The sequence below is a fragment of the Corvus moneduloides genome, chromosome 1 (genome assembly GCF_009650955.1).
Source record: "Corvus moneduloides isolate bCorMon1 chromosome 1, bCorMon1.pri, whole genome shotgun sequence".
Classification (NCBI taxonomy): domain Eukaryota; kingdom Metazoa; phylum Chordata; class Aves; order Passeriformes; family Corvidae; genus Corvus; species Corvus moneduloides.
The window spans coordinates 103,575,631-103,597,472 of NC_045476.1; the positions used below are offsets into that span (position 1 = coordinate 103,575,631).

Consider the following 21,842-nt stretch of genomic DNA (forward strand, 5'->3'; position numbering starts at 1 on the left):
CTACAGGCTTTTCCATGTTGTAAAACAGGAGAAAGATCAGTTACATACAGTCAAACCTGTGAAAGGTAACTAAACCACAGCATTTGAAAAGTAGCCTTGTATACCAATTTCCAGACAAAATGTAAGTATAATTTGAATTCTTGCTGAGCATATTGCTCTAAGTTGTTCTACTATTTGTCTTGGCTTGTATTTTTTTGTATTATGTATGAGAAAATGACATGTTGTTGAAGAGCTCACTTCCTTTTAAGCACTGGCACCTTGAAATTAGAGCTATGTTGACAGTCACCATTCAAGAAAAAGCAAAACAAAAGTTGCCATAGTAGTAGAACAAAATCCAGCTTTGAAGAATGAGGTAAATAGAAATACAGTTATTGAAATACAAATCTAAAAAAAATTTTCATGAAGTGCATAAAGTCCCATTATATCAATTCCTTTAGAAAAAAGGATTTGCAAATGCATGTCCAAAACTAGTGTTAAACTACAGTTCTGTTATGGAAATCATGTTTTTACTAGAAAATGGACATATCGTGAACCAGCCATAAAATAGAAGAACCAGAGCATGTAAGACAGAAGGACTTAAGCACGTACACAGGGGAAAAAGTCCATGGGAAGGTTGTGAGAAAGGAACAAGCAGCATTGGGGAGGATGTGAACGAGGAAAAAGCAAAGGAAGAAAAGGATAAGAAAATGCAAACTGAAGGACAGTTGTGACATACACGATGGACAATGTGACACACACACAAGAGCCAATCATAAAGCATAAAGTAGTGTGTGAAAATAGGCCTTAACCAATAATAATTATGCACGATCGTGTGTAGGGAAAGCAAGGATTGTATATTAGGGACAGTAGTTCATCAATAAAATGGCTTCTGCCTGATTCACACTGAATCGTGTTGAGTCCATTGTTTCTCTCCACATTCTGTAACGTTTGAGTTTAGGAGCTAGTGTGACATTTGATTCTTGCTTTCCAGGTAACACAATAATATTCACTTCAAAGCAGTGAAGTGAGGCAACAATTTACATATGTGTATATATTTGTATCTGCACCTTGAACTAGGTCACTGAACACACACTAATGGCAATAAAATTACTCAAAGGGCAACTACAGGTTCTGTATGAACTCCTGAAGAATGGTGTCATCAATTAAACTTAATCTTTTACAGAGCAGTTTAATATCTGAAAAGTCATCAAAAATTACAACAAGAATTAAAAGAGTCAAATCCAGCCTTTAAATTATTCCCATAGGAATAAAATTGTTTATTTTCTAACCATTGGACTCAACAAGGAAAACTTATTTGGAAATTTTTTACTGATGAAACAAACTGGCCCAGACAATGTAACAAAGATTTAAATATTATATCTTTAAAAACCCGACTAGAAACAAGAAAGTAATTTGGAAGAAAGATTAACTGTGCAAGCAAGTAGCAGGACAGACATAATGTGATTCAAAAACTAAACAACTTAGTTAAATTTTCAAATGCATTAGAGGCTTATTAACCGGAACTGTCTGAAGAAGCTGGTGATACATGGATTCACTTGACTGTATTTTACCCTCAATTTTTCATCCAGAAACAGCTACCAATGACAAACAGCAAAATACACAAATCTCAGAGATCCTCAAGTATGTTATTGCCCTCTTGGGAACCTGAATGGAGGAAAACAGAGAAAGTTTGCATCATAGAAGAAACCAAAAGACAACTGAGAACTCTATGGCTAATATGAAGCAGAAAAATATTGCTGTGTTCCCACATCTGTATTTGCATTCTGTTTACAAAGTTTGGGTTCGGGGCATTCAGATTAAATGTCTGCATTTTTATACAGAACAAGAAAGAATTCTCTCCATGAGAAATCTGTGGTATTATGCACAGATTTATCCTTTCTTTTGATCTGGCTTTTTAAATCTAAAGCCCTCAAAATATCACAACCACTTGTGGTGTTGGAAGAAGGAACTTCTGTTGCAGAAGTCTACTCACACCTTCTTAACCTTTGGCTGAGGTCAGGCAGCCAAACCACATTTTTAACTCTACAAGAAAGTAAGAGACGGAATTTTAAGAAACTATTCTTTAGCATTTATAAATGGTCAACCATGCAATAAATTAAGTCCTAACCTGAAACAATCCCATAGCAATGGAGTATGGATAGGATAACAGAAAAAATATTACAATAGCAACTCTTTTTTGGAGCTTGGTACTTAGGTACCAACAACCTACTGATGTACACAGTCCAAAGGTTATTTCTGCTATGAGATTTGATTAGGAAATTTTTCCTTTTCATAAAAGAAATTGCTTTTTCATTGAAAGATTGAACATTTTCAGATTTTTTTTTTCAATGAAGCTAACTATTTTCACCCCATAGAAAAGATACTATTTTAGCCTACTATTTCACATCAAGAAAGCATTTGAAAGATGGATTTGTTGAAATTTCTGTAGAATAGCCTTCAAGTTATATGATAAATTCCTAAATGTTGGCTTGAGAGATACACCTTTTAGAAGAAACAATCCAATAAATCTCAGCCCAAAACTGCTGAGAATTTTTATGTAATTCCAATTGCATGGACTTCCTACCTTATTCTTATGTTCACACAATATCCTTACAGTAATGGCAGCAAATACTTTCAGGTGAAATACTACTGTTATTTCTAAATGTGACGAATTTGTATCTTCTCTTTTGCTAAATGAAATTTGGCAACCGAAACCAAAGGTCAGTATCTCACTACAACACAGGAGCAGAACAACAGGAAGAGTTTTGCAGATCAGTGGAAAAGGCTTGGGACCTTCAGTGCTGCCATTTTTAATATGTCTGTTCTTCCACCAACATTTGCAATGATGCAAATGCTTCTTTTAAAGCATCTTTCTGTAGTAGTATATGCTGTCCTTTGGAAGCTCTACTCTTCTGATTTGTCTTAGAAAACAAATTTCTCTTTTACAGTAGTTTTGACCTTGAAAATGATAGGATGACTTTCATTAATAAAGAACTAAGCATGGAGACTCTTAGTATTAGAATCAAATGTTCACCTTCTTAAAATGATAAATACTTCTCTCACGTTGCTTTATTAACACACTCCAACAAAACAAAGAAAAAATTTAGGATGATGCTATGATTTCCTGGCCAAGTCAAGAGGCTGTGCAACTTGGCACATAAGTCATGAAAACCAAGCCCTTTTGCAACATAATTGTAAAAAATGTTTTTGTTTTCATGAATTATAGAACAAAGTCCTTCCTGCTGACTACATCACTGAATTCCAATCTAAGGACTTCTCATACATAAATCTTGCTACACAGTAAATTTGAAAACTCACAAGTAATTCCCAAGTGCTCAAACGAAAACATGCACTCTGAATGCATGTGTAGTAATATACGGTAAAGGAATTTAGAGCAAAGCTTTTCAGAATCAAAACTGTAGGCATGAATCCGACAGCAGAAGTTGTTTTAGCTCGTTTTCTTTTTAAATCATCAACACCAGTGAAGGACCCCTACCAGTGGGATCCTTGGGAGTCATATTTTAAACACTGTATGAAAGACTCTTCTCTCCAGGGTTTAAGCATTGTCTACCATGATCAAATTGATCCTGTGGCATTTAACTCATAAATAAGAAAAAAATCAGAGTAAAAAAAAGTAAAGTTCCAACCATTTGCAGAGACACCATTTCTGCTCATCAGTCCTCAGTGAAAGTCACAGATTTTGGACCTATGGATATCTGTACTGATCACTAAAGCAGATCACCTCTGAAGAAGGACCATGCCTGAGCTGCCTGGCTTGAAGCAGGAGAGATGAAACGCTAAACCCAGGAACAGAATATGCTGAATACCAAAGTATGAAGGCCATAGATGGAAAGCTGCCATCCAAAACACAGACTTTCTTTAGGAAAAGCATACAACTGATATATATGTTCACTGGAGAAAATATATCCAAATAAGGAAAGGAAGGACATAAAGTGCATCTCTGAGACAAAAAGCACATTTGGCTACTTGTTATCACTTCCATTGAAGCTAAAAGCCAGGTTAAATGATGTACAGTTTATATTTTGCTTCTTTATTGCTCTGTTTTTCTATTTGCTTTGTAAAATAGACGTTTGTGCTGTTCCGTCTGTGTGACTATCTTGCTTACATCAATATTTTCATTTGAATAAATATACTTCTATTTATCTCTGAAACAGTTAACCATACAGACTACTCCTTCCTGGATGTTTTACAACTGATAACTTGTGATAGGCATTCGGTCCTTAAACATGGTGAGGTTCTTATACTATATCCTAATGCTGTATTCTTAATAATCAAAGGAACATTCAAAGGACAAGCTTGTTTTATCCTGCAAGACTGTTATTGAAAACCATCCACAACGTGGGTTGAACTATCTTGTCACAAAACTAAATTTATTCCGTTTTTATGAGAAGCAATTTTGTCCTTGATTAGATCTCAGCAACACAAGAGCATTTAGCCACCCCATTTCTTGTAATGATGTCACATAATATACACAGCTCCACTTTAATGGTTTTGGGTTTAACTTCAGCTCAGATTCAAATGAAACTTTGAAGCCCAAAAACCAGGTTTCTTTTAGTCTGAGAGAAAAACGAGCCAGTCAAAATACAAATTTATGTCAAACTCTAAGTTCTAGTAAGTACAAAATGCCTTTTTTAAAAACATTGCTTGTTTCACTATGAAAGCACAAAGCTTTATTTGCTAGTGTCCTTAGCTTCTGTTACCTTATCAGTTTTCCCTAGAAGCCATTTCTTTAGTAAAGTGATTCCTTTGTAGACAGCTGATATCATCATCATGATCCAAAAGCATAGGAACTATTACAGGTGTGATATTATTTTAATAAAATATTTAAAATTCATAATAAATGTACCCAGAGTTTTCTTTCAATACTCCAGAACACGTTAGGTAGAAGGTTTACTTCTTTTGGCTCTCTTTGACTTTGAATAACCTTCTTCTTTCTGCTCACAAAAACAAGACAAACAAACAGAAAAGGGCAAAAACCAGTAAAGCAAATGAAGCAGCAATACTAAGCTAACAGTTCAACTAAAAAAAAAAGTTGTTTCTGAGTGAAATGCTTAGTTGAATAAGAAGTAATTAATAAAAGGTTCTGTTTTCCAATAGAAATAATTTAAAGTATAAGTACAGCGGCTGAATAATAAGGACTACAGCTACTTTGAAAATACCCTTTACATTCTAGCTACCATGACTTTCAAAACCAACTGATCATTCTCGAGGTAATGACAAAGTCTTACTCTTCAGAGATGTGTTTAGCAGTGTCCCCAGTCAGCACCATTATATTTTAATCTGGGGACAGGAGGAATCAGCTCAATAAGTATCAGAGTCCATCCTACCCCAGTTAACAGACAAGTCTCTTTCCTATTCCTGACACACCACTGAAACTTCCCGAGAGCTGTGCATCCACCTCCCTTGAGTCCAGCAATGGCAGCACTGCAGTGGCAGTGTGGCAGTGAGAACTTGCTGTCTCCTGATACTTCCCAAAAGTAGCTTGCAGGGCTCAGGCCTGTGCTAGTCACAGCCTGCCTGGAGAGTGAGGAATGCATGTGGCACTTGTGACTACTGACTAGGACAGGGTAGTGCCCCTTCCCCATTCCAGCAGTGCTGCCAGACCAGCTACAAGCTCTCCATGATCACAAGCTCTGGGGTGTCTGAGTCATTCCCAGTGGCAGGCAAAGGACTTCATTAATTTGTATTGTGGTGGAAGTCTCCCCTCAATACCCAGACCCCTGTGGGTTATTCTTATAAACAGCTATTTTTAGCTGCTGGTTTTCTTCTCCTTGTGAGACTGACTCTACTGCTGTAGCACTGCAGTGCTGAGCCTGTGTAACCAGTGATTCAGTGGCGGCCCTGTGGAAGGGCCTTTCCCAGCTGCAGTTGGATGGGGCCAGCTCAGAGCAGCTGGGCTGGCGCTTCCCACACAAACTCCTCTCTTCCCTGCTGCAGCTTGAGCTCTGGGGTATGAGTGTATTCCTGCAGCTGGCCCCTGGGGTTGCTGTACTGGCCTTTTTCTGAACTGCACAGAAAGCACAGCCTTTGTTCTTTTAATTACAGTTAAAACTTCCAGAACTGTCTTGTATTTGGCTTTAAAACCGTAACAAAACAAGATGTCATTTCTACAGAACATTGCTTAATTCAAGTCCTCTAGATGAAAAACTCACAGAGCCACTGAGAATGCCCAGAGATATACTGCACAGGATAAAACTGTTTTCTGTAGAATTAGAAAATCTGCTTCAGAAACATTAATGTCATTAAACATTTCAATAGCATCTCTTCCCAGAGACAAACATTTTACATGAACTCTTCAAGTGACAGTATCATACCAAATGGTTACTGCTAATTTTATCCTGGTTAAGGTTAATTTTATACAGAGAGTTCAGTAAGATTCCTTAGCCTGCCCATTTTAATTGGAACATGCTAAAAATCTTAAGATATCTTTTTTATCTCTTAATTCAGGTCCTTCTGGACTGGATTAAGGAGTGCATGGGGCGGGGGGGGTGGTTACCTGTCTTCTTCTGGCACAACCTTTCTTTATGGGTGCTTCCATGTTGCTCTCCTTGACTGGCAAAGTCGGTTTTGAGGTCAGTGTTTCATATGTCAGATACTTGTTCACTGTAATTGTCTTAAAGTATAGAAGTTTATACCTTCATTAGCAAAAACACCCCACAACATTTTGAATACATTTTCTGACTGTTAAAATTACCTACTTTTTCAAAAGGTGCCCTCATCACACAAAGCTGAGATAACCTTCCAAACTACATTTTATAGATGAAAAAAGTGATAAGCACAAGACATTTCATCCATGTCCCTGATATATGGGGTACCACCTACATAAAAATTTCACTGAAATCAGCTCAACTATTTATTTCATTGAAATGCAGGGAGAATCACAGAAAAATTAGGTTGTAAAGTACTTCTAGCTGTCATGTAATCATAACTTTTACTCAAAACAGAGCTAACTCCAAAAATAGCTTGACTCAGTCAAGTTCTAAGAATCTGAAAAGCTAACAAACCCAAAAACTTCCCTCTGCAACTTTTTCTAGTAGTTGACCATTCTCACACTGAACATTTTTTTCCTCATGTCCAGTGGGATTTTTTCCTGTTGCAACTTGTGCTTTTTGTGAAATTGTAATTAAACTTGTATTTGTAAAACTTCCATATTTGTCTAACAGCACAATGCTTTACACATAACTGCTGTCAGCACTACACAATTGATGAGGTTTGAGATTCCTTTCAGGAGGAAGGAATTATTCCATTAATATGGTTTCATATGAAGAGAGACTGAACACCAAAAAAATGTCACCATGTTAACCTCACACAGACCTGGACAAACTGTTTTAAACAAAGGAAAACTAATTACCTCACCATAAAAGTCCCAAATAAAAGAAATGGGTATTTCACAAAACACAGTAAATCATCTTCCTTTTCAGAAAAAAAGCAGCAGTGGCTGAAAACATTAAGTTATATGGTAGAATTTTAGCAAACTATATTTAGAATGATGGTAGAACATGATGAAAGTCATGCTTTTTATTGCTTAACGTTGTTTTCGAATTTGTGAGAAGCAGTGAGGATGAGCCCTGTTCTTTACTGTACCTGTTCAAAGTTAGGTTTGGAATGATGACTGGTTGTCTCAGCAATACAGTCCTTAGAGTGGCATGCTGCTTTGTTTTCTTCACTTTTGGCCATGCACACTGTATCTTTGAAGACAGATTCATGAATATTTAACCCAGCTCCTTTATTTGATCTCTTTGTTTGTTGCAGTGACAAACTGGAATTTGTCATTTCATTGTCTAATTTACAAATCTGCAAATGCACTTCCTTTGACTGGTGTTGTTTCTCAAGAACTTGAGTAGTATTTTGACTTGCAAACTTTTTTCCCCTTCTTGCACTGGAAGTAGGAGATTCATATGTATTCAGACATGGACTCGTGTTTGACTTCTGAAGCACTGGCCCAACATTCTTAAGAAAGAAGGGAGAATTTGCCTTTTTGTGATTGACTTCACTTGGATTCTCAGCTGAAGCTGAGTTTTCAGAAAAATCAGAGTTAGCAATTTGTCCACCAGACTGGGTTTTCCATCGGAATACGGGAGTACCATGTTTTGCCTGTGTCTTCGTGTTCTTTACCTGAAGCATGCTGCTGTCAGTAGGATTTTTGACTGGCATATGTTGAAGGTGTTTGAAAACCTGAGTTATGCTGGACTTGTGCACAGACAGCACAGAAGATGAAACACCCACACTTTTTATTGGTGAATGCCTTTCAGCATTTTCCCTTTTCTTCCTATCTATTTGATTTGTGATCTTTCCATTCATTTGCATCAACTTTCCCTTGAAAATTGGTATAATTTTGCTGACTTTTGGGGGTGTGGATTCAAAGGCTGAGTTTTCAGGTGTTCCTAAAGATTTTGCAGTTGGTAACTGTGGTACTCCTGGTATTTGCTTGTAGCTCATTGATTTCTCGGTTGCTTCAATGCTAAGCCCTCCTGTACTCCTACTGCTACTCGAAAAACTGTGGGCTCCCGGCTCTTTGATCAAACGCTCCATCCAGTGGCTGTTCTCCGTACTGCACGGTGAAGGAATTCGAGGCAAAGTCTGTTTCCTTGGAGGAGCCTGCGTTAGAGATACTACACAAACCATCTCACCGTCCAATTTCGTATGCTTAGGTTTTATTTCCTGCAACACAACAAGAGCTGCTAAATTTAATAAACTGGATTTAAAGATCTGATAGTGCCACCTAATGCATCACTATATGATATCAACCCAATACACATCACAATATAGAAGCATAAAATTATGTGTTTTGAATTAGAATTACTATATTTTCAAACAATATTTAGTTGTCACTATAAATTAAAGGTATTTTTTAAATCCTCCTCCAGTTCTTTGCTTACAAGCTATGCTAGAATATCGTATTTCTCAGAAGGAAAGACTTAAATTAGAAGTAATTATCTTGGTTTAGTGCTTTCCAACTGGATAATGCCTACCCCTTTTGAGGGGGTCTGCAGAGGGTTTGACTGACAGGGCTCCTCAACTCGGAAGACTTCTAAGAGCATCTCTATTCTGAGCAAAAGACAGTTTGGATGTCTATAAAAACTGCAGATGACAGAGAGAACCCATTCTAGCTTTGATCACTGGAGCGACATAAACAGGAACTGCTTTCTGAAAGAGGATTATAGTATTTTAGAACCTCTGCAACTTCTGTCACTATTCTTTGTTTAGAATTAATTACTTCATTTCTTTTTTCACTCACTACTACCAAAGAAATTTGAGTCTCAGCCTTTGACACAACCTCAAATTAAAGGAGTTTGGATTACTTGCCTCCTTTCCATCACCAGACATGGGGTAAATCTTACAGCTTGAGTGTTTTAAAATGCTTATGTCCACATAGTTTTCATTTTATTTTAAAATTAATTGTAATAATAATAATAATAATAATAATAATAATAATAGAATCATGAATGGTTTGGGTTGGAAGGGACCTGACAGATCATCTAGTTCCAGACCCACTGCCATGGGCATGGACAACTTTCACTAGACCAGGTTGCTCAGAGCCCCATCCAGCCTAGCCTTGAACAATTCCAGGGATGGGGAATCCACAAGTTCTATGGACAACCTGTTCCAGTGCCTGACCATGTTCACAGCAAAAATTTCTTCCTAATATCGAATCTAAATCTACCTTCTGTCAGTTTAAAGCCACTCCTCCTTGTCCTGCCATTACATGCCCTTGTAATAGTGACAACAGTGATAATGCTACTGTCATTGTTGTTGTTATTACTGTTGTTGTTATTATTATGGAAGAGATTTGAGAAAGTTCTGGATATCCAATTGTAAAAAAACCATCTATTGAACTGCAAATACTGCTAGCAACTAATTAACACCAAGTCCATTTTTTTATGTATTTATAATGTCAATAATACCTTTACCATGGCAAATACTGTAGCTTTTACTTACACATGAATTAAAAGTTACAGGATTGATAGTTTGCTGTGAAAAGAATAGTTATATGCTCTTTCTGTGCTCTGAATATGATAAAGACCACTTCATACCGTGAAAAAGTAAGTACCATTAATATGTTTATAAAAAAGTCTTACATGCACTGAAGCCCTGGAGAGTTCCTTTGCAGCATAAAGTGCTTTACTTGTCATCTTTACTGGAAATCCACACAGTTGTGAAAAATTGCTTGTCATGTCAGAAAGAAAAGAGTTCACTACACTTTCTGCATCTGTTCTAGGGAAATACTGCACTGGCTGACTTCGAATGCAACTTAAAGGGTACCTGAGTAAGTGTTCAGGTATATAACAAGTTTCTTTACAATTCTATAATTATTAATCATCTTCGTTGAGAAGAAAGCATGAACATGTCTAAAGGTTTTTTTTAAAGGTGAACAAAAGCACTTAGTTCCTTAAGGGCCTGAAGGTTATAAAGTTACAGGACTTCACAATTATACCACACTAACCTATGATAGCAAAGATTACTCAATAAAGGTAATCCTTAGACTATTCTTTCCTGGCAGGAAAATTCTCTTTAAAAGAAATCTGTGTGGGCCACATTTTTACAGGAATTTAACTCTTTCATCTACATCAGCATTTAGAATGGCATTATCAAGTTTATGGAAGCCATGAAGCAAATTGTTCTATTTGACTTCCTATTATTCATACTGGGACAGAGACTTGACTAAACATTTTGTTTCAGTTTGTCTAGTGAAACACTTCTCTACTGGATTCTATGAAATTATGAAACAAGAAAATGCGCCACATTCAAAAATGAAAAGCAGAGCTAGAAGCGTAGGAAAGGAAACATAACAAATATATTCTGAAAGGATACGTGAAGAACCTTTCCCCTATTGGTTTGAAGTAAACACTCAAGTATATTTTTGTCTCTTCAAGATCCTCAGGAAGAATATATCCATACTTAGATAAACCAAATACAAACAGGTATTACAAGGACAAACTCAATAAATACAAAAAAGGGAGGGAAAAATGAAAGCAGTGTATGTGTTTCTTACCAGACTCTTCCAGTGCATCTGAAAATCTTTATATGAATGGAAAGGAGATTCTGGAGGAATTATGTGGCTGATGTTTATGATCTGACCCATTTTCATGCTGTGCACAGGTAAAGAAGGGATGCTTAGAAAAGGTGTCATAAAATCCAGCTGAAAATATAATGGTCTTTTGGGAAAAAAAACCCCTTATTTTTGGCATTCAAAGTATTTAGAGATTATTTTTATGTTTTGAGGACTAATACCTTTAGCTTATAAGTTTATCACATAACAATAACAATATTTCCTGAAGTATGGAAAAGAATTTGGCTCCTACAAGTGCAATTTCTCTTCAACCCTCGCTAGCCGTGAATGTAGAACAAAAGCAAATATCATAATTACTTCTCTTATATTTAATGGTGAAAAATCATAGGTAAAAATAGAGGTGGTTTGTGGCAAAGGTGGAAATACTTTTTCCTTAAATTGACACTTAGCTAAAATTGTGTTTGTGATGTTCTTGCATACCACAGAAGTAGCACAAAGATTAGTAAAATTGAAACAGTATTTAAATGTGTAATTTATGATTAGTTGATTTTTTTTCTTATTTTCCTTAACAACGAGATAACAGAAACAAAAAAAAATAAAAAGATGCCTGAATATAACTCAGACTCTAAAACAGAAGTATTCTTATCATTAGTATCAAATTCACAGTTTGTAAGGCAAATATTCTGGGAAATGTTTATTTCTCCTGAAATGTAAACAGATTCCTACCTTGGCAAAACATAGCACCAGTTACTTAATATGGAATGTTGTTGAATAACTGTATTTTCATTGCTGTCAAACAGCTTTACAGTGTTTGCTGAAATATCAAAATCTCCCAGCTTAAAACAGAAAAGAAAGTTTACTTGCAAATAATTCTACAGCAGTACAAATTTTAAATTTTCAAAAATAATTGTGTATCACAAGACACTGAAACTTAATACATTATTATTCTTTCATCAGCTCTCACAGATTTATTATTCCAGAAGATATTCCCATCACCAACACATTATCTTATGTTAGAGCCTACACTTCCACAAGCCATGAAAGTACAAGGCTTAAAGTTTATTGAAGTCAGAGAGATTTAAACTTTTTTGAAATGGTTTATTAAGTGTTTAGAAGGTATTTCTCAAACGGAGACAGCTCTCAGTTTGAGAATTCCATGCATATTTTTTAAAATTCAAATCAGAAACCCATGCTTGACATTCTAGTAACTGTGGGTGCCACTTTGCCTAAGCATGTGCAAATATCCAAGGAACAGAATTAATGGGACATGCAGTTTCATCCTCTGAGAAGTCAAAAAAATACCATACTTTTTCACAATGTCAGAATTTGACTGTAGGGGACAATCAAAGACTGAGATTTGAGAAACATTTTATCTTTCTGTGGTATACCAGAGTTTTCATTTATTCACAAGACAATAAAATCTGGCCATTTCTGTTTTAGAAAAGTATTGAAAGGAGGAAACTTCTAATAAAGCCACATCATGATTTTTTTTCCATCATTGGTCTGTATTATTTGGGAGCTGGATTCCTATAGATAGCTTAAATGTTTATGCTGTCCCAAGCAGGTCTCAGAAAGAATCCTCTTCTTCTATTCCAACAAAGAAGAGTTTGAATCAGAAATACTTATTTTAGAAGAAACTAGCAAACCTGACAAATATGCCCTGCTTGTATGGACATTTTCACCACAGGTGACATGGCTGTCAAAATGGATGACAAATTTTCAACCTCAACCATGATTTCTTAAACAATGTATTAATTATACTTACAAGCATCATAGTCCTGGCTGCTTAGAAATTAAGCAGATTCCATAATAACCATGTAAAGGGACTTCGATCATGGTGCTGACAACTCACCTGTAGTTGCACTGTTGTTACTCAAAACTCTCTATGTACTACAGTGTGACTGAAAGCTTTCTAGAAAACACTGTTAGAAAGTAATCTAGAGTCACAAAGACCCTTCACTGCTATATTCTGTTGGCATTTTTGAAAGCTCTCCTAGCATTGAATCTCAGTTTTACAGTGCTTGCTAGAATGCATTAATATAGATACGATATGGATGCTTTTATAACCTGTGCAGATAGTCAATGAATATGGTCAATGTCTCAGTGCAATCAGAAACAAGCACTTGTATCCCCATCATGCTAACTGGAAGTCACCTAACAGAAAAGAAGATAAAGATTAATAAAACAAACACAGTCATAGAAAATATAACTGGCTTATACCTCAGGGGGTGGCAGCCGAATTGAGCAAGGCTCCACACTGATGCAAAGCTGTCTCTCTGACACATTGAGGTCTATAACTAAATTGAAAAAAAAAGCACAACATCCTGTTTTGAATTACAGCTCATCTCTTAGACAGAAGGTTAACCCAAATATTTATTTAGGTAATTATTAGTCAAAATGCTGTGTTTGAAAATCAAAAGCTAGACTTGCTCAGCATGGAAATTAAAAACTATGAAAAATAAAAATAATAATGAATTACTGTCATACAGGAACTTAGAAATTCAAGGCTGGCTGTGGAACTGTGTGCTTGATACTCTTATCCTTGATACACAAACACCCATTTTCAAAGCAAATGTAGTTCATGTAGCCATTTGCTGCACTGAGTCATTCAGCCCAGTATTTTCCACCCAGGAGCTGTCAATAGGAAAGACTAAATAAGCAAGGCAAGCATTTATGGACACACCTCCAAAACTTTCGCTGAGCTCTGAGTTCCTCAACATATTACAAATTTAGGCTCCAGCATCCCCAAATGTAATCTTTAACTTTTATAGTGGAATAAAAATACTACTTTGTAATTTTTGCAATAGCTAAACAGCATGCTTTGTGACTTCACTTTTGTGAACAGCAAACATAGTGTACACTGGACAGTCACTGAAGCTCATTTTCCTCTCTGTTGTTATGGAACTTTCACATCATTTGCAAGACTCATAATTTGAGGCAAGTGCATTTAATTGCAATAATTGTAACTTTAAAATGGCAAATGTCAATCTAAGGCTGTAGATTATTAGTATAAAAATTATCTTCTTTGTGGGTAATTTTTCAAAGGTTCAGTTGAGCTGACAACTATTACGGACAGAACATCACCTGCCACCAAGTGTATTTTGACAGAAGTTATTTCAGAATGAAAACCAAAGACACTGTGCTGGTAATACCAAGATTGTGGCAGTATGAAAGTACTTACTTACCTTTACCTTGCTCTCTCAACTTTACCATTAACAGAATATTGTACTTACCAGCAGCATTTTGCCTTCCTGAATGAGACAAAAAGTCCTTCCCTTAATAAATAGAATAGACAGACATTATTTTCTAAATTTTCTATGTCTAAAGTCTTTATGCAAAAAAAAAAAGAAAAAGAGAAATCACACAGTTTTGTTTGTGTCTGTCACAAATGCTGACAGGTGTGCTCCTTCTAAGGAGAGAAAATTCCCTCTATCAATTAACTTTTCACTGATTCATTAACATCTTCTATAAGAAAGAGAGAAATACATAAAAATACATTAGTGGGCAGCAATCTATACATCACTTTTTCCTCCTAACCCTCTACTTCCAGCTGCTACTCCTGAATCAGCTGATTTCATTCTGAGACCCATGTATTTTAAAGATACTGAGAACAGGGTGCTGTTGTTACTGTGGCTAGAAATAAGATAACTACATGCACACTTTTCTCAGTGTATATTTGAAATGATGTATACAATTGCTCTACTTCATACGAGCATGCTGCAGTATGTCAAGTACATCTGGTTTTCCATACTTTGGTAATTCACGTTTATACTACACAGGAGTTAGCAGAGAGATGTCAGGCAAAGCAACTATGATCCAAAAAAGACAGAGCTTTGTAGAAAGAGAGGGTCTGACAGAAAGCCACTTCCTTAGAAGAGCCTTCCAACCATGTGCAGAAGTGCCACTTCTGAAAGCATGAATCTGAAAAACAGGCCCAATTTTTAGAAGACATTCACTGCCCAACAATATTTGGTTTGGAAATTATTCATCTGGTACACTGCATTCAGTTGACATAATTATTTGATCTATTACAAAGACAAGGAAGAAGATGAAAAGGTGAATGCCATGTCCATTCAAAATATTAACTTGAGTCATTGAACTTTGATAACAAAACAATAAAAGTGCAAATAAAGAAAAAAAGTAATAGGATAAAGGAATGAAACGATTTATTATAATATATGAAATAATTACGGAATTTAAATGATGGAAAATAAATGCAACAATAAAGAACTGAAAACTAAATGCTTGATCCCTGACCCAAGTGATTCAAATACCTTGCACCAAGAGATGACCAGCCTTGTTCCATCTGGGTGCAAGTCGGGCTGTAAGGGTGTAGGAGAGACAGGTTTGGAGAAGGCCTGGAGTAACTGTTTGTGGCGCTTCCATCTAAAAACAGTGACAAAAAGAAACATACATTTATAATAATTTAACAAAAATTTTTAAAGGCTTCAGTCAAAATTTCAGCAAATGTACTGCTACTGCATCTTGGAGCCAAATCCTAGTATATGCCACACACCTTTAGCTTTCATCTACTTAGCTACAAGAGGAAGTTAGCACAGTATTTGATGTAGGCATTTAGATTTCACATGCCATCGAAGTGAGGTGCACTACAGTTCCAGAATGTTTTCACAGGGCTGATAATAGACTTGGGGAAAAGATTAATTGTACCCTCTGGAGTACTCTACTAGATCTGCAACTCCTTTCAGACTACAGGCACAACATCCAAAGCTGATGTTACCTCTGCTGTCAGACTCAAGACCAGAGACATTTTCTGGCAATCACAGTAGATAAATGTAGCTTTGCTCCCCCGGCAGCTCTACTTGCCTGCCTGTTCTGCAGAGCTTTCTCTTGACCATCAGCATTAGTCAAGAAATGAATTACAGTAGGTTAAAAAGAGTTAAGGAATACACCTCCAGAGGGATGTTTCTAATAAATCCTACAAGGAACTGCTTGGTACTACCAATCTGCTGATGTTGGAAAACCTAACAATGACAGGTCACCTACATGTATCAACATAAAGCAGTTCTGTAAGGTAAGCATATTTGAACAGTGTATGTCTTACTAATCTGCATATGCATTTGCACTTCTTGGAACAAATTAAAATACACCCAACTGGCTGTGCAAATGAATTATGAGAGCTACTGGCTTTGCTTACAACCAGTCTTTTGGCTCAGCAATTTTAGTGCCTCCACACATACATTCATAAACCCCACAGATGTTGCATACTAGAAGATAGTAAATTATATGCATAATGGTCTAAAAATACATCAGCTGTTAAGGTCAGGGGTTCAATTTCTTCTCTGTGCTTTTGTTTTGTTTCCCTGAGACTGTCCTATACAGGCTGGGTAAACCAACAGGTGAATGGGGAGACAGTTCAGCTGCCTGAACAATCCCACTGGAGGAAGGGGATGACACCAGCAGGAGAGCTGTAGGTCTGTGGCCCAAAGGTTGTCTCGAGGTCAACCCCCAATGCCTCTGAGCAGGAGCAGGATGCCACTGCAGCAGAGAAATCTAGGGAAATTATTCACAAACTTCTTAAAACCATTGGCTCTGACAAAGTATACTTACCATACCATAATGCACAGGACATATTTTGTCTGTGGGGCAGACTTACTCACCCTGAAACTTGGCTTCTGTAGGGCAAACTGCATGGCCTATGAAAAATACTCATCTCTGCCAACAGCAATTGCAGACAAATGTAACAGTGAACTGTGTCATATTTCAGCACTTACAGTAGCTCCTTGTCTCTCTACATAGGCTTGACATATTCCTGATTCATAAAATGGTATCTAAAAGTAACAATAAAAAAATAAAACAAGTGGTTGGTATTAAGAGTTATTTTAGCAAATTGTAAATTAAATTCTGGTACAACAGTGACTTTGCCTGTGAAAAGCATGCAAGGGAATAATTAAGCAAACACTTTATCCTGCGTTTTAACTGAGAAAACTAAAATTAGCTCAGCATTTGTCATAGTGTAATCTTATTTCTAGCTAGAGATACATTAACAAGCAAGCCAAGCAAGCCAAAGACTGCCCAAAACAAAGCAGCAGAATGCTGCGTCTGCTTCTCTCATTGTGAATTGGGTGGCACTTTACTAGTTGAGTCCACTTCATTCCACAGATTGGTTCACCATCCTAAAAGGCCATTTCATCAAAGGAGTAGAGGTCTTAAGTTGTCCTTCTACATTGCTAATGCACAAAAACAAAAGTTTGCTTTAAACGAAATATTTTTACTTATCGTTGATCCTCAAAACACTTTTTAAAGTAACATAATGAATACAATTGACCCCTAGACATACTTTGGTTCAGACTGACCGAGAAGCAACAGGCCTCACATCCTTGGGATGAACTTGCAAGCTGGAAAGTCCCTGGCTCATGTACAAGGGAGTGAAGGTGTCTTGAAAAATATTTCAAAAGCTGTTTTTGAAACCCAAAAGTGCAAGATAACCAAAGTACAGAAAGCGCTAAATCAAAACATCTGTCTTGTCTATTCTATTGACTAGGAGCCAGCTAACTCACCGTTTAAATATTAATATCAGGATGGGCCCAATGTGAGCACTCCCAGAATGCCAGACTGCATGGCAGCTGGCCTGCAGGGCAGGTCACTCTGTTTGAGCAGGGACCCCTCTCAAGTTTAGAGATTCCATATTGGAAATTAGGAGATCCTTCTTTACAAAAGGTTGAGAGACCCCCTTACATGTGATCTGCAGTAAGTGACTGAAAGCATGCTGAATTCATGCTGTGGAGAATTACTAATCCGTGCAACTATTCAGATACTATAAACATTGTAGGGATAATTCCATTAGGCATGAACTGTTGACGAAGTCTGAGACAACAATTGGATGCAGCCACACGTAGGCTTCAAAAAGGAATTCCAAAGAGGGATCCACTCTGAACCTCATGTCTCCACAGGAGGGCCCTCTTTACACTTCTGGTCTCTCTCTGAGTCATTCTAACTTAGTTTTCCTTTTCATGTTTCTTCCATGTGTAATTGTTAAGGCAAACCTTGGCATTTAACTTCCTAAACCTTGCCAGACCACAGTTGAAACTGCTAAATTCCATCAGACCCGTCGAACTCTGTCAAATTATTATTTTACCTCAATAAAACATTGTGCTGCTTCTCTCTTTTGGGTGAGGTGCCCTCTACCCATCTGCAGCAGTCTGTAACTACAGATACTTATTTACACAGTGATACTGACCGCCATCACAACTGAAATTTGATTCAGTGTCCCAAGAACAGGTGCAGAAAGGATCTCTTGATACAGGAATAATAATTGTCTATAAAAAAGGTGAGAAAGAAATTACAAAATATTTTATTTTCACAGCATAAATTTATTTTCCTCACCTTCTGCAAAAACAATACATTCCACTTTTAATCAGTTTCCATTGGTTCAGTATAATAAATTGGATTAGTCCAAGTTACTTCCTCTAGAAGACCCACAGTGGTCTAAGACTACAGGCCTTTGGCACATGAATGAAACTCTCCAAAAGTGCTCCTTTTGGCAGAATTTCTCATTTCTCCCCTTCTCTTTTAAAGGGAGTAACATAATGCTTGGTGAATGCTAAGGAGCATACATCTGTTTTCTAAATAGTCTTTTCACTTAGTCTCAACCTACATGAAGCATTCCAGCTTTGCAGGTAAACACACACTAATTTCAACCATTCATTAGTTTGAAGTATGTGGATTTGTTAGTTTTAGCCTATGAAATTTAAAACATAACAGAAACTTATTTTTTGTTTCCCGATAGACAGCAAATCCCCTGCCCAAGGAAAAAAAAACCCATTTTAAACAATTTTGTACTGTTTGCCACTGATAAGAATTTTGCTGATTTTATTACAGTTAATTCTAGTACTGCTAATAAAATATTTGAATAACAACCACTAGCAGCTTCTGGAAATAACAGCTGTCAAAACTCTTTACCTGCAAGTCTTTATCTGTGTACTCCTTGCCTCAGTTTCTGGTATCTGAGAACTCAGCGTTACTGTAGCAGCACAGAGTTTTTGCAGCTCGGGCAGACTGACAAAGAACAGAGACTGGTGTCTGGTGCTATTCATGGTATATTGTTGATTGCCCCAAAGCAGTACCTGGGTCTTAAAATAAAAAAAAAAAAAATTTCTATAAGGCAGGTATTTGTTTTAAGACCTTTATAAGTATATGTTATTAGGTAAATGAATAAGCAATTCTTCTGATTATTCATTTACCTAATAACATATATATAGAGAAATATATAGAAATGCATAGAAAGTATAACATAATTTGGTCAGCTAAAACAGCTGAATATCCTTTTGCTATATGTAATTCATTATACTTGAAAAAATAATTATTTGCAAGAGCCAAAATAATTCAGAGTAAAGGCAAGGATGAATGAATACAGAGCACATGTATGTTCATCGCCATATCAACTGAGCATATGTGCTGAAACTCTATAATTTTTGGAACTTCCTAAAAACCACCAAAAAGAACCCAAAGAAACAGAATTTCAGACTAAGAATATGATCCTTTGATGCTGTACTAACAAATAACATATGAATGGGAGTAACAGGAATTCATATTACCCATCTTGTGGGGTGCCTGTTTTGTGCTCCTTTGCTTTGCAGCACAGGCCAGGCTCAGTGTAACGAGTTAGAATGTTTAGGAACAAAATAAAAAATCTAACATTTCATTATTTGAAGAAAAAGTCACCTTTTAACTGTAGCACCTTTTCCAGTCAAAGTATTTCAAAGAAAGTCAAGCAGTTAGAAAGCCAGGAACAAACACTGCACATCAGAAGAAGCTGGTTTAGTATTTCTCCCCTCTTCAAACCCTAAAACAATTCTGGGAAATGGTCTCACCAGCACAGTGAGGACAGCAATAAATATTTTAATCCCAAATTTTATGAACTCACCAGGTATTCACCTGTAAAGCAATTCTGTAAATCCAGATTAAAAAATTATGAACTGGAAACATATTTTCCAGGAAAAATGTCAAAGATAACTTTGCTGTTCTGATTTTGCTGTGCTTTCTTTACACTTTAAACAGATTAACCTCAGTCATACCCTAGAAAAATCACAAGGTGAATGTTTTACAATTGTAATTTAAAAGAAATAATGTTTTCTTGTTTCTTACCTTAAAGGAAAACAATTTTTTTCAGCAATCATGAAAAGTAGGAGTCTTTTTAAATGCCAGCCAAGACTATCACTTCATCAGACAATTCCAAAAGCTACAGCTCAAGGGAAAGGACCATGTGAAACAAAAGAGAAAAAAACCTTGTCCTTATGCAACCATGGAAAAAAAAAACCTGAGTCCTCAGCTTTCATAAGGTTTATTGGGGATTTTTGGGCCAGAGATGTTGTAAAACACATTCTGCAATGCTCCAGTGTCCTGCTTGCTGTTTGAGGACGACTCCCCTGTGGGAACCACTTGCTGTATTAAGCCTAAGTTAAATCTTCCCAGACATCTTAAAAGCTAATGGGACAGAGTGGTTGCAAAAGGCTTCTCCCTCCAGGAGAGAGGATAAAGAGAAAATTAGCAGTTAACACAGAACTGCCAGTTGAGAAAGAACTAATGATAATAAATCATTGGAAATAAACACAACTGCCCTCTGTACAAGAGGACTTTACGTGTGTGGGAGAAATTACAACTTAACATGCCAATAATCACAGCACATGAACTTGAAACCATCGCTGAGCTGCTGCTAAACTGAACAGAACATCAGTCAGGGAATGGCTATCACTGTCTTTTCTGTCAGAATAGACAACTAAACCCCAGAGCTTGGCAGCAATATTTGCAATTTTCAGTAACAACCAGGAAGTCGGAATAAAGAGCCTCCTTATTAAAGCTGGGAACAACACCAGTCTGAGGGAGAGTAGCTACTCTTACTGTCAGGCTGACTGAAAAGTTGAGGCAGGATGTGAAGATGGCGGTGGCATTCAGTGAAGTATGAAGCTGTCCTGCACTCAGGCTCAGGGTGCACAAGTTAAGCACCAGCTCTGAGGAAGGGTGACAGGTCACACTGGGTAAGTTTCATACTACAAAAAAATCCCAAATCCAGCCTGTAATCACGCCTGGGCATGTCCATGGGGCTAGTGCTGCTGAGGGACCCAAGTTGTGTATGGATGTGACATGAGGATGTGGGGATCCAAACTGGCCTGAAATACAGGCGAAGCCATCCAACGTATCTAAGACCAGAGCGAAGGAAACATGTTTTACCTCAGACAAAACTGAAGGGAAACAGGATGCTGGATTGGTGACAGAGCCTCACCGAGAGAAGGGGAAGGCGCTGCTCCCTGTGCCCCAGCCCACCTGGAAGCAAAGCAGGGCGGTGCCACAGGGAAGAAGCCTCGCTCCAAGCCCCGCGGTAGAACTGTCCCAAGGCAGGGCGAGGGACTCCTGCGACAGCCGGGAGGTTTTGAGGAGCTGTGAGAGCGCACCTGTGGCAGGAGCGCTCCCGCCGGGATCACCTCACGGGCTGCGCGGGAAAAGCGGCAGCCGCGCGCCTCCGGCCTTCGGGCACTGCCGCCTGCCGGGCTCAGCGAGGGTGTGCGACTTCCCGGGCAGCCCCTGCCTGCCGGGACACCGGCGGGAGAGGGCAGGGTGCTCGGGCGGTCACAGCGCTGGCCAGGGCCCCGGCACAGCCGCGTTGTGACTGGGTGTAACTCAGCCCGCGCTCGGCGCTGGGTGTGCCCGCGGCAAAGGCGCTTTAGCCGGGCACAGGCAGCTCTTCCCCGAGCCGGGGCGTCAGTCGGCTTTACCATAGCGGCACCAGGATAATTCAGCTTAGCTGTTTGGAAAAAAATCTTTACTGCGAGGGTGGTAAGGCATTGGAACAGGCTGCCCAGGGAGCCTGAATCAC

At 37.7% G+C, this 21,842-nt stretch overlaps 1 protein-coding gene across 1 annotated transcript; it reads right to left on the bottom strand.

The window, feature by feature from the left end:
* Positions 1 to 1,282: 1,282 nt before the first annotated feature.
* C1H18orf63 (chromosome 1 C18orf63 homolog) lies at positions 1,283 to 19,095 on the bottom strand. The gene is made up of 14 exons (XM_032120802.1): positions 18,932 to 19,095; positions 18,210 to 18,288; positions 16,744 to 16,800; positions 15,286 to 15,397; positions 14,245 to 14,286; positions 13,232 to 13,308; positions 11,738 to 11,847; positions 10,994 to 11,090; positions 10,813 to 10,898; positions 10,080 to 10,263; positions 7,585 to 8,661; positions 6,497 to 6,613; positions 4,847 to 4,934; positions 1,283 to 1,644 (listed from the first exon to the last, which is right to left on the bottom strand). The coding sequence occupies exons 1-13, from the start codon at positions 19,063 to 19,065 to the stop codon at positions 4,878 to 4,880; spliced, it is 2,229 nt and encodes a 742-aa protein (XP_031976693.1). The 5' UTR covers positions 19,066 to 19,095; the 3' UTR covers positions 1,283 to 1,644; positions 4,847 to 4,877.
* Between the last annotated feature and the right edge of the window lie 2,747 nt (positions 19,096 to 21,842).

Coding starts and splice junctions, on each gene's coding strand:
- C1H18orf63 (XM_032120802.1), bottom strand. CDS start 19,065: ATGAATAGCACCAGACACCAGTCTCTGTTCTTTGTCAGTCTGCCCGAG. Junction 16,801..18,209: donor AAATTTCAGTTGTGATGGCG/GTCAGTATCACT, acceptor TGTTACTTTTAG/ATACCATTTTATGAATCAGG. Junction 6,614..7,584: donor CCAAACCTAACTTTGAACAG/GTACAGTAAAGA, acceptor CTATACTTTAAG/ACAATTACAGTGAACAAGTA.